The 12,627-nt window shown below is 38.6% G+C and overlaps 2 protein-coding genes across 8 annotated transcripts in view; one reads left to right on the top strand and one right to left on the bottom strand.

Moving 5' to 3' along the window:
• Window positions 1-12,627, bottom strand: part of LOC138855181 (uncharacterized) — a 204,225-nt gene that overhangs the window by 23,157 nt on the left and 168,441 nt on the right. The window lies entirely within an intron of this gene.
• LOC128704241 (rootletin) overlaps window positions 1-12,627 on the top strand; it is a 504,072-nt gene that overhangs the window by 421,321 nt on the left and 70,124 nt on the right. For all 6 annotated transcript variants that reach the window (XM_070102946.1, XM_070102947.1, XM_070102942.1 and 3 more), the window contains exons 18-21: window positions 1,351-1,545; window positions 2,608-2,772; window positions 3,693-3,885; window positions 12,247-12,430. In XM_070102946.1, coding sequence (XP_069959047.1) covers window positions 1,351-1,545; window positions 2,608-2,772; window positions 3,693-3,885; window positions 12,247-12,430 — 737 coding nt within the window. The remainder of the gene's footprint in view (window positions 1-1,350; window positions 1,546-2,607; window positions 2,773-3,692; window positions 3,886-12,246; window positions 12,431-12,627) is intronic.

Raw genomic sequence — 12,627 nt, 5'->3', positions numbered from 1 at the left:
CTCCACATATACCTCAACGCACCACTCACCTTTTTTCCCTCATCAATTCTATGATTAACCTCATCCTTCATAAATCCATCTGCCGACACGTCAACTCCCAAGTATCTGAAAACATTCACTTCTTCCATACTCCTCCTCCCCAATTTGATATCCAATTTTTCTTTATCTAAATCATTTGACACCCTCATCACCTTACTCTTTTCTATGTTCACTTTCAACTTTCTACCTTTACACACATTCCCAAACTCATCCACTAACCTTTGCAATTTTTCTTTAGAATCTCCCATAAGCACAGTATCATCAGCAAAAAGTAACTGTGTCAATTCCCATTTTGAATTTGATTCCCCATAATTTAATCCCACCCCTCTCCCAAACACCCTAGCATTTACTTCCTTTACAACCCCATCTATAAATATATTAAACAACCATGGTGACATTACACATCCCTGTCTAAGACCTACTTTTACCGGGAAGTAGTCTCCCTCTCTTCTACACACCCTAACCTGAGCCTCACTATCCTCATAAAAACTCTTTACAGCATTTAATAACTTACCACCTATTCCATATACTTGCAACATCTGCCACATTGCTCCTCTATCCACTCTATCATATGCCTTTTCTAAATCCATAAATGCAATAAAAACTTCCCTATCTTTATCTAAATACTGTTCACATATATGCTTCAATGTAAACACCTGATCTACACATCCCCTACCCACTCTAAAACCTCCTTGCTCATCCGCAATCCTACATTCTGTCTTACCTCTAATTCTTTCAATTATAACCCTACCGTACACTTTTCCTGGTATACTCAGTAAGCTTATTCCTCTATAATTTTTACAGTCTCTTTTGTCCCCTTTCCCTTTATATAAAGGGACTATACATGCTAATTATATCAATAATAATGGAGTGTGAGCAGGGTAATATTTTGTGAAGGGATTCAGGGAAACCGGTTAGTCGGACTTGAGTCCTGGAAATGGGAAGTACAATGTCTGCACTTTAAAGGAGAGGTTTGGGATATTGGCAGTTTGGAGGGACATCTAAACTGTTGTATCTGAGTGCCTCTGCAAAGACAGTGATTATGTATGGGTGATAGTGAAAGTGTTGAATGATATTACAGAAGGGTTAACTTTGTGTACAAATTTTAAATAAAAAACTTAGTGATGTATAGTATTTCAGGCAAGACCTTGGAACATAAAATTTGACAATATAAATATTGTCAAGCATTTAACAGTAGACAAACATATCAGTCCAGTCTTTTGTATAATATATTAGTGTATGAAAGCCTTTAACTGTTTCTCTAGTTCATATTAGTAAAGAAATACTTGTTACTGATTGCTCATTCTGCAGGTACGACTGTCAGGGGCAGATAAGGAGTTGAGTGTGCTGCGGGAATCATTGGCAACACTGAAGGCAGAGAAACAGAGCTTGGAGAGTTTTGCCTCGTCCCTCGAGAAGAAATGGTCAAACAATGAAGCTCGTCGTTCTCAACTGGAGAAGGAGAATCAGCAGTTGAATTCTGATAAAGAACGACTCCATACACAGGTGAAGTGGATTTCTTCCCTTCTTAATCTTTGAATAATTTGACAGCTTAAACTTTATTCTGATTTGCATATTAACTTCAGTTACTGCTGGTGTTTCTCCTTATTATCAAGGTGGAAACAAATGGGATAAAATACCAACATTGCATTCATCTTTCTTTTTTATTACTGTGGTATTTATGTAGAAAAAATTATACCCAGAATTGTTGTTCATGCTTATTCATACAGCAGCCTAGCTCTTGTAAAATGTTAATTGGTTTCTGAGTGCTGCATTTGTGAATGTGTGTGTAACTTGTAGTGTGTTAAGTCTTGGACTTTCTTTATTAATCTTGACAATAAACTTGGTTATTCTTATTTATTCCTTCCATGGGAGGGGTGCCTTGATGCTGATGAAGGGCTCTTGATCAATAGAATTAGAGTTATCTTCTCCTTCCTTGGATCAAACCTAATTATCTCCCATTTCCTAGTGTAAAATGATCCCCCAGAAGTTTAATGCTTCATAATTATAATAATTGTAGGTAGTAGGTTAGTAGACAGCAACCACCCAGGGAGGTACTACCGTCCTGCCAAGTGAGTGTAAAACGAAAGCCTGTAATTGTTTTACATGATGGTAGGATTGCTGGTGTCCATTTTTGTCTCATGAACATGCAAGGTTTCAGGTATGTCTTGCTACTTCTACTTACACTTAGGTCACGCTACACATACATGTATAAGCATATATATACACACCCCTCTGGGTTTTCTTCTATTTTCTTACTAGTTCTTGTTCTTGTTTATTTCCTCTTACTTCCATGGGGAAGTGGAACAGAATTCTTCCTCCGTAAGCCATGCGTGTTGTAAGAGGCGGCTAAAATGCCGGGAGCAAGGGGCTAGTAACCCCTTCTCCTGTATAAATTACTAAATATAAAAAGAGCAACTTTTGTTTTTCTTTTTGGGCCACCCTGCCTCGGTGGGATATGGCCAGTTTGTTGAAAGAAAGAAGAATAATTATAATAGTAATATGCATATTTTTTTAACGAGTACCTCACGTAATTTGGTATATGTGATAATTTTGTGATTATTTTAGATGAATAAACTCCAACGTGAACTTGAGGGTGAGCTGACCAAGCTTCGGGAAGCAAGAACTGTATTGGAACGCCGCTTGGATGAGAAGGAAACAGAGCATAAAAAGGCGATGATGGCATTACGTGATCAGCAGGAAGAAACTATAGATGACTTACGCAAGGAAAAGGTAAGCACTTTATCTGAGTTAAGTTTGTCTTAATTGTTTATAATGTTTCAGTAAGAGTTTGTACATACTAACATCAGTAACACCTAGTACGTATATATATAAAAAAAAAAATTTCATCACGTTGGCCATCTCCCACCGAGGCACAGTGGGAGATGGCCACTTTCACCATCATTCACATGCAATCACTATCTTTGCAGAGGTGCTTACTTGAAAGTTCATGCAGTATACTTCCCTGAATCTCTTCACAATATATTATCCTGCTCACACTCCAACAAGTCATCAGGTCCCAACAACCATTCAGTGCCATTCACTCCTATCCAACACGCTCACACATGCCTGCTGCATGTCCAAGCCCCTTGCACACAAAACCTGTTTTACCCCCTCCCTCCATCCTTTCTTAGTGACCCCTACCCCTCCTCCCCTCCACTACAGATTTATACACCCTCCAAGTCATTTTATTTTGCTCCAACCTCTGTAAATGACCAAACCACCTCAATAACCCCTCTTCATCCCTCTTAATAATACTTTTTGTAACCTCACATCTCTTAATTTCCATATTACAAGTTCTCTACATAATATTTAAACCACACGCTACCCTTAGACACGACATCTCCACCACTTCCAGCTTCCTCCTCACTGCAGCATTTACAACCCATGCTCCATGTTCATATAAGAGTGTTGGTACCACTACATACATTCCCTTCTTTGCTGCCATGGATAACTTTTTTTGTCTCCACAAATACCTCAATGCATCACTCGCCTTTTTTTTTCACTTCTACAGTTAACCTCTTCCTTCATAAATCCATCTGCTCACAAATCTACTCCCAAATATCTGAACACATTTACTTCCATACTCCCTCCCTCCAGTGTGATGGAGGGAGTATGTTCACTTTCAACACTAATTGTAATTATATTTTCAGAATAATTTGCAGTCTGAGCTAGAAGACAAATTGAATTCAACCATCCATTCTCTGAAGATGGAGAAGGATGAGCTCGAGCTCAAGAAAGATCAAGAAATTTCCTCTCTTAAACGTTTTACTGAAAAGTTGCAGCGTGAAAGAGATGACTCGGCCCTGCGTTTTGAGGAGGAGAAACACAGGTCCATGATGCTTGGTAAGTATAATCTCCCATAATATTTCTAAGTATAGTAGAGGCTTTAAAGTCCTCAGATATTACTTATAACATAAGATCACAATCAACCTGAGTGTTGAGAAACCAGCTGGGATTGGAAGGTGGAGGATCAAGCCTCCACTACTACTTACACTGAATACCTTTGATGAGGAAAAAGTCACTTAGGTACAGCTCAGGGCATATACCATTTTTCACCTTTGATGAGTTCTGAGAGTTTTCTTAATTAGCCAAGTTTAATTTGTAAATATTTTATTAACTTAGAAGCCATATAAAAGTAAAGAAGGTAAATTTGTGAGGTGTGTAGAGGATTGATAGATCTTGGCAAATAGTCTGTTGTTTTGTCAACAAATTTTTCAAATGGTAAAAGCTGTTTTAAAAAATGGAGCAAGTATGGGAGGCATTACAATAGTCCCCCCAAATTCGCAGGGGTTACGTTCCAAGACTACCTGCAAATTTGGAAAAACCATGAATACTGGACATGGTTAAAAAATGCCTATAAATGCCCATTATTATAGTTTAAACCCTAAATATGCCTCCAAAACACTTTAATTTAATTTCAAACTCGGCTTCATATTTTTTTTTTTTTTAACAAGTCGGCCGTCTCCCACCAAGGCAGGGTGACCCAAAAAGGAAGAAAAAATCCCCAAAAAGAAAATACTTTCATCATCATTCAACTCTTTCACCTCACTCACACATAATCACTGTTTTTGCAGAGGTGCTCAGAACACAACAGCTTAGAAGCATATACGTATAAAGATACACAACATATCCCTCAAAACTGTCAATATCTCGAACCCCTCCTTTAGAGCACAGGCATTGTACTTCCCATTTCTAGGACTCAAGTCCAGCTATATAAAAATAACCAGTTTCCCTGAATCCCTTCACTAAATATTACCCTGCTCACACTCCAACAGATCGTCAGGTCCCAAATACCATTCGTCTCCATTCACTCCTATCGAACATGCTCACGCACGCCTGCTGTAAGTCCAAGCCCCTCGCCCACGAAACCTCCCTTACCTCTTCCTTCCAACCTTTTCAAGGACGACCCCTACCCCGCCTTCCTTACCCTACAGATTTAAATGCTCTCCATGTCATTCTACTTTGATCCATTCTCTCTAAATGACCAAACCACCTCAACAACCCCTCTTCAGCCCTCTGACTAATACTTTTATTAGCTCCACACTTTCTCCTAATTTTCACACTCCGAGTTTTCTGCATAATGTTTACACCACACATTGCCCTTAGACAGGACATCTCCACTGCCTCCAACTGCTTCCTTGCTGCTGCAGTCACAGCCCAAGCTTCACACCCATGTAAGAGTGTTGGTACTACTATACTTTCATACATTCCCTTCTTTGCCTCCATAGACAATGTTTTTTGTCTCCACATATACCTCAATGCACCACTTGCCTTTTTTCCCTCATCAATTCTATGATTAACCTCATCCTTCATAAATCCATCTGCTGACACATCAACTCCCAAGTATCTGAAAACATTCACTTCTTCCATACTCCTCCTCCCCAATTTGATATCCAATTTTTCTATATCTAAATCGTTTGATACCCTCATTGCCTTACTCTTTTCTATGTTCACTTTCAACTTTCTACTTTTACACACACTCCCAAACTCGTCCACTAACCTTTGCAATTTTTCTTTAGTCTCCCATAAGCACAGTATCATCAGCAAAAAGCAACTGTGTCAATTCCCATTTAGTATTTGATTCCCCATAATATATTCCCACCCCTCTCCTGAACACCCTAGCATTTACTTCTTTTACAACCCCATCTATAAATATATTAAACAACCGTGGTGACATTACACATCCCTGTCTAAGACCTACTTTTACCAGGAAGTAGTCTCCCTCTCTTCTACACACCCTAACCCGAGCCTCGCTATCCTCATAAAAACTCTTTACAGCATTTAGTAACTTACCACCTATTCCATAAACTTGCAACATCTGCCACATTGCTCCCCTATCCACTCTATCATATGCCTTTTCTAAATCCATAAATGAAATAAAAATTTCCCTACCTTTATCTAAATACTGTTCACATATATGCTTCAATGTAAACACTTGATCTAAACATCCCCTACCCACTCTGAAACCTTCTTGCTCATCTGCATTCCTACATTCTGTCTTTCCTCTAATTCTTTCAATTATGACCCTACTGTACACTTTTCCTGGTTTACTCAGTAAACTTATTCCTCTATAATTTTTACAATCTCTTTTGTCCCCCTTCCCTTTATATAAAGGGACTATACATGCTCTCTGCCAATCTCTAGGTACCTTCCCCTCTTTCATACATTTTTTTTTTTTTCAACAAGTCGGCCGTCTCCCACTGAGGCAGGGTGACCCAAAAAAGAAAGAAAATCCCCAAAAAGAAAATACTTTCATCATCATTCAACACTTTCACCACACTCGCACATTATCACTGCTTTTGCAGAGGTGCTCAGAATACAACAGTTTAGAAGCATATACGTATAAAGATACACAACATATCCCTCCAAACTACCAATATCCCAAACCCCTCCTTTAAAGTGCAGGCATTGTACTTCCCATTTCCAGGACTCGAGTCCGACTATATGAAAATAACCGGTTTCCCTGAATCCCTTCACTAAATATTACCCTGCTCACACTCCAACAGATCGTCAGGTCCCAAGTATCCTTCGTCTCCATTCACTCCTATCTAACACGTTCATGCACGCTTGCTGGAAGTCCAAGCCCCTCGCCCACAAAACCTCCTTTACCCCCTCTTTCCAACCCTTTCGAGGACGACCCCTACCCCTCTTTCCTTCCCCTATAGATTTATATGCTTTCCATGTCATTCTACTTTGATCCATTCTCTCTAAATGACCAAACCACCTCAACAACACCTCTTCTGCCCTCTGACTAATGCTTTTATTAACTCCACACCTTCTCCTAATTTCCACACTCTGAATTTTCTGCATAATATTTACACCACACATTGCCCTTAGACAGGACATCTCCACTGCCTCCAACCGTCTCCTCACTGCTGCATTTACCACCCAAGCTTCACATCCATATAAGAGTGTTGGTACTACTATACTTTCATACATTCCCTTCTTTGCCTCCATAGATAACGTTTTTTGACTCCACATATACCTCAACGCACCACTCACCTTTTTTCCCTCATCAATTCTATGATTAACCTCATCCTTCATAAATCCATCCGCCGACACGTCAACTCCCAAGTACACGTATCTGAAAACATTCACTTCTTCCATACTCCTCCTCCCCAATTTGACATCCAATTTTTCTTTATCTAAATCATTTGATACCCTCATCACCTTACTCTTTTCTATGTTCACTTTCAACTTTCTACCTTTACACACATTCTCAAACTCATCCACTAACCTTTGCAATTTTTCTTTAGAATCTCCCATAAGCACAAAAATACCAACCACTCCAACATTATATCCTCCCCTGCTTTTAACATTTCTGTCATGATCCCATCAGTTCCAGCTGCTTTACCCCCTTTCATTCTACGTAATGCCTTGCGCACCTCCCCCACACTCCCATCCTGTTCTACTTCACTCCTAAAAGATAGTATACCTCCCTGTCCAGTGCATGAAATTACCGCCTCCCTTTCTTCGTCAACATTTAAAAGTTCCTCAAAATATTCTCGCCATCTACCCAAAACCTCTGTCTCCCCATCTACTAACTCCCCTACTCTTCATATATCTTCATATATCACCCTTAAAAAAGAAAAAGAATATAAAGATAAACCTGTATACAGTATTATACTGCTATATCTCCTGCAGTGCTTGAATGTAAAATACTGATGTTACCCCTCATATGTACTATAATTCATGCAAGCCCATTTTCTTTGGTATACGGTAATTCATGCAACCCCATTTTCTTTGGTATACATACGGTAAATGTTCATTTTTCAACAAACCAGCCGTATCCAAAAAGAAAAACAAAACTTTCTCTTTTTAACTTTAGTAATGTATACAGGAGAAGGGATTACTAGCCTCCTGCTCCTGGCATTTTAGTCGCCTTTTAAAACGTGCATGGACGTGTGGTAAATACACGGTAATAATTTTGTGAAAGTGAAGTTAAATATATGGGTACTCACCAATAATGAAGGCTACCATTCTCTCAACAGCACTAAAAAATTTATACAGCATTATATTTTTTATGGAAATTTTGCTTAATTTACATTAATATTTATGTTACAAAATCATTAAATTATATTTTTCTTAATATTTAGTGTTAAAATGCATAAAAAATTGTATATTGCCACGAGAAAGCCCCCCAAAAATCTGCAAATTTGCTGGGATTTCCACAAACAATTATTAGTTAGGTTCTAAGGAAAAATCCGCAAATAACTGAAGCCACGAATTCAAAGCCGCAAATTCACAGGGTTCCACTGTACACGTGAACAGTTACTAAAGCAGAGCAAGTATTAAAGGTATTACAGGCAAAAATAGTGTTTGAAATTTTCATTTGCAGCAGGCCTACTCCCCATTCTAGGTAGGCCCAGGTCATATTCATGTATGAAGGAAGGAGCACTGCTGCAGGCCTACTGGACCAAGAGTAATAGAAAAGTTTGCCTCCAACAAAATAGGACGAGTTTATTCCTTGGAAATTTTATTTAAAATGCACAATAATTCTCAGAGGTTAATATAAAATTACTGGTAACCTAGGACAGTACGTAGTAAGAACTAAAACAGTATATAAATAATAAATTGTGTAACCAAAAACCCAAAATCATGGATTAATTATTTCCAAAAAATAGAATACAAAAATTATAATGTAAAAGACAAAGATATTTATTATTTGACACTTGATTCAGGCACAGTAAATACATATATACAAAAGAAAGTGTGTAAGCATGCATTGGTAGATTAACATTAAATAGAAGAGGTAAAATGAACTCAAATTCAGTTGTAATAAACAACTGTCAGTGAATAAACAGAAGGATGGACAAGAGGCTCAAACCTGGTTTGTGACAGACTATCAATCTATGAACCAGGTTAACATTGGACTATCAATCTACGAACCGGGTTAGCATCGGACCATCAATCTATGAACCAGGTTAACGTCGGACTGTCAATCTACGAACAGGGTTAGCATCAGACTATCAGTCTACAAATCACAGTACAAGCCCCTCATCCACCTTTCTGTTTATTCAAGAGAAAATATTGCGAAAAAAGTGTAAGTGAAGGAGGGGAATTTAAATCTGCAATTCACCTGTTTAAAGGATATTACTTTAATGTATGCAAGAGGCCCTCCACATTCACGAGCATTAGGGAATCAAGAACCTCACAAATAGTGAAAATTCATGAATGTTTGGTGCACAAATATGTAGGGAAATACAGTAGATCATCATTTAACACGTTAATTAAGTTCCTGAAAACGCCATTTTAGTTAAAACTGTGTTAGACAAACTGAAGAACTTGTGGGAAAAATAGGGTTGCATTCCTGGTAGCCCCCAAAAAGCCAAACAACTTTTTTTTTTTAGACCAACTGATCTTACAAAAATAAAAATGAATATGTTATTGTAGTTCATTGTCGTGATGTATTGTGATGTTTTTGCTGCTTAAGATTACAAATGCAAAAGAAATACGTAATAGTATTTCTTTCCTTAAATTGTGGGTGCTGGTGTTTATGGATGATTGTGGAGAGTTACGCTGTGGCCTTACTGGGCTGAGGTGGATGGTAGAGGTTCTGGTACTGAAGTTGATGGTTGTACTGGAGTTTACGTAAATTCTGTAATGGATTTCTGTTCTGTTTTACCCCGCAGTATGTTATACAATTGACAGTAAGGCATCAGCTGTGCTAGAGACTGTTTCAGGGTTCTCTTCAGTGAAAAAATCTAGCTTTAAGTCAGTCAGTAAATCAGTCAAGTCAGTCATCACACAAACTCATATTTACCCCATTCTTTAATTCTAAGACCTAAATGCTTATACCTTTTCTTGCCACTTTCAGCAACACCTGTATGCCTACTAGGCGCCATGATTGCTTGGCAGATTTAAGATATGGTAATTAAAAGATCTAAACTCCTAGCAGAGGATGGTATGTACTACACGCATATGAAACAAAGACTGGGAGAAAGGTGACGGGATGGCAGTAGGTCTCCTCCATCGACTCTATAGTCTAATCCACAGCCAAGCAGAGTGTATTCCGCGGGTGATGCGTGCTCAAAATTTTTTCCCCTCGCAAACTGAAGTGTGTTAAGTTAATTTTACAAAGTGTTGTACAAAAATATGCCACAATTCTTCAGTAGTGCTATAACCAAAACCTGCCAAACAAAAACATGTTAAATGACAATCTGCTGTATAATAATACAGTGGACCCCCGGTTTACGATATTATTTCATTCCAGAAGTATGTTCAGGTGCCAGTACTGACCGAATTTGTTCCCATAAGGAATATTGTGAATTAGATTAGTCCATTTCAGACCCCCAAACATACACATATAAACGCACTTACATAAATACACTTACATAATTGGTCGCACTGGGAGCTGATCGTAAACCGGGGGTCCACTGTACTGTACTGTAGCATTCGCGAATGTTTTGATGTGCAAATATATTGTAGGAAAATATAATAATAGCCTAACAGTACTGCTTCCTTAACCTATTGAACCATGAAAAATCATAAAACACATGAAAACCTCGTAAAATGTTGTATACGTATACATGTAATGGTTTAATAACAAATAATGAACAAACAAAGCACTCACCACTCATAAGGTTAGGCAGACAAACGCTGATGACTTGTGATGATGATGACAATGACAATGATGATGATGATGATATTTAGCCATACAGTTACTGATGACAGTTGAATGGAGGTGATTATATGGAGTGTAACTGCATGGCATGACGAGTCTAATATGTGGATTCTAACTCTTCACTGCCAGTGTCACTGCCGACATTGCCAGAGTCAGAGTTAGCAACAGAGTCAGATTCTGCCACGGGTTGAGGTTCAGGTGAGGCATTAGGGGCAGCGGCAGGGCTAGTGGCAGGCTTCCTTGGGAAGAACATTGTGATGGGCAACTGAGACTGTTTCCTCTTCATATATACAAACAGTTTTGTAGGGAATTATGCTCCTATCAATGTCACCCATCACCTTGAAAGCCCTCAACATTGATGGGTCTATATCATAAAAAAAATTTTGAGCTGTGCTGTCATTCTCATCACTTGCCCTAGTTTTTCAAGGGTGAGGGCTTGAGGTTGATTGGCCTCAGCAACACTTTCGTTTACATTAAATAATTTTCCAATGGCAGAAGTGTTCAAATAACCTGCCCTACACTTGTCTAACAATTTTACCTTCTCCTCCAGATTCATGACTTTCTTTGAGTGCCTAGGGGTTGGCTCATCAATAGTAGATGCTGCTCGCTTGGGGACCATACTTGTACCACCACACAAACACATGTATACGGTAGGACATGAACAGTAACTGGACACACCCGACGCAAACAGTAACTGGACAATGAGTGAGTGGCGGGCTGCTGGTTGAGGAGGTAAGAGGGAGGGTAATAGGGACGCTTTGGGAAGTGTTTTCCCATACTTTTTTCCCGCATTTGTTTGGTAAAAATGATTGGGCTGCTAGGCATTCGAGAATGTTCAAAGCTCACAAAAGTGGAGGGCTAGCTGTATAAGACATAAAAAATATAAAAAAAAAATTCCTTATCGTAATAGCCATCACCCACCAAGACAGAGTGACCCAAAGAAAGCACATTCTCTATCAACATTCTACATAAATTATTATTTTTTTGGTATGGAGTTTACTTGTATATTATTATATCTAGTATAAAGGGATAATAATATGACACAAGAAATCATGATACATAACATGATTGCAAACAAATCACAATGGGTGGGGTTTGACCCAAGGGTAAGTGAGTTTTGGGACTCGTTTACCATGAGTTCAAATCCCACCTGTTCTGTAAAAACAGGTGGGGTTTGAAAACAGTGTTTTCTCTAATGTTACTTATCTAACTTCTTGCTCACTCTTTCGATTGCCCATTCACTCTACATCTCTCTCTTGCCCACCCATTTGCTTGCTCACTTTCTTGCCTGCCCACTTGCTCAGCTTCTTACTAACTCCTCTTGTTTCACCACACACCTTGCTCTTTTTCTTGCTAGCTCTATCATTTGCTCTCTTGCCAACCACCTATTTCACTAATAGAACTTCAAAACAAACCAACATGGAGGATTTTGCTACTCATGTCAGAAAGTTTGGACATTTAGAAAGCCACACTTCAGTTGTTTAATTTTCACTAGGGAAAAATTAACACGTTTATTAGAATATTCTCATAATGTACTTGAAAAATCTAGTTTTGTAATATTTTTATTATGTATTTCATAGCTCAGCAAGAAATAGCAAGTTTAGAAGAGAAAGTTGCTGGTTTGCAACGGGACCTCTCGACCTACGAGAGCCAGTTAGAACAGTTGCGACGTGATGGCTCCAGCAAAGCAGAAGCAGGACGGGTTAGTGAAGGGGCACTACACAGTAAAATTGTACAACTCAAAGAGGAGTTACACGCCAACAGGTAAGGGGGTGCTGCGCTAGGGCTCATATAATATCTGGATGCTAAAACTATGTTACTGAGAATGATCAGCACCTTTCATTTATTTATTAAATGCTCAAGAAATTGAAACCTATCAGATTAATTTTAGAAAGATACTGAATACAGTAGAAGTTTAATCTAATGAGTATGAAGTGCTTGGAGGTGCCTTGAATCCTGAA

The sequence above is a fragment of the Cherax quadricarinatus genome, chromosome 84, assembly GCF_038502225.1.
Source record: "Cherax quadricarinatus isolate ZL_2023a chromosome 84, ASM3850222v1, whole genome shotgun sequence".
Lineage (NCBI taxonomy): Eukaryota > Metazoa > Arthropoda > Malacostraca > Decapoda > Parastacidae > Cherax > Cherax quadricarinatus.
This window is presented reverse-complemented; position numbering and strand designations above follow the sequence as displayed.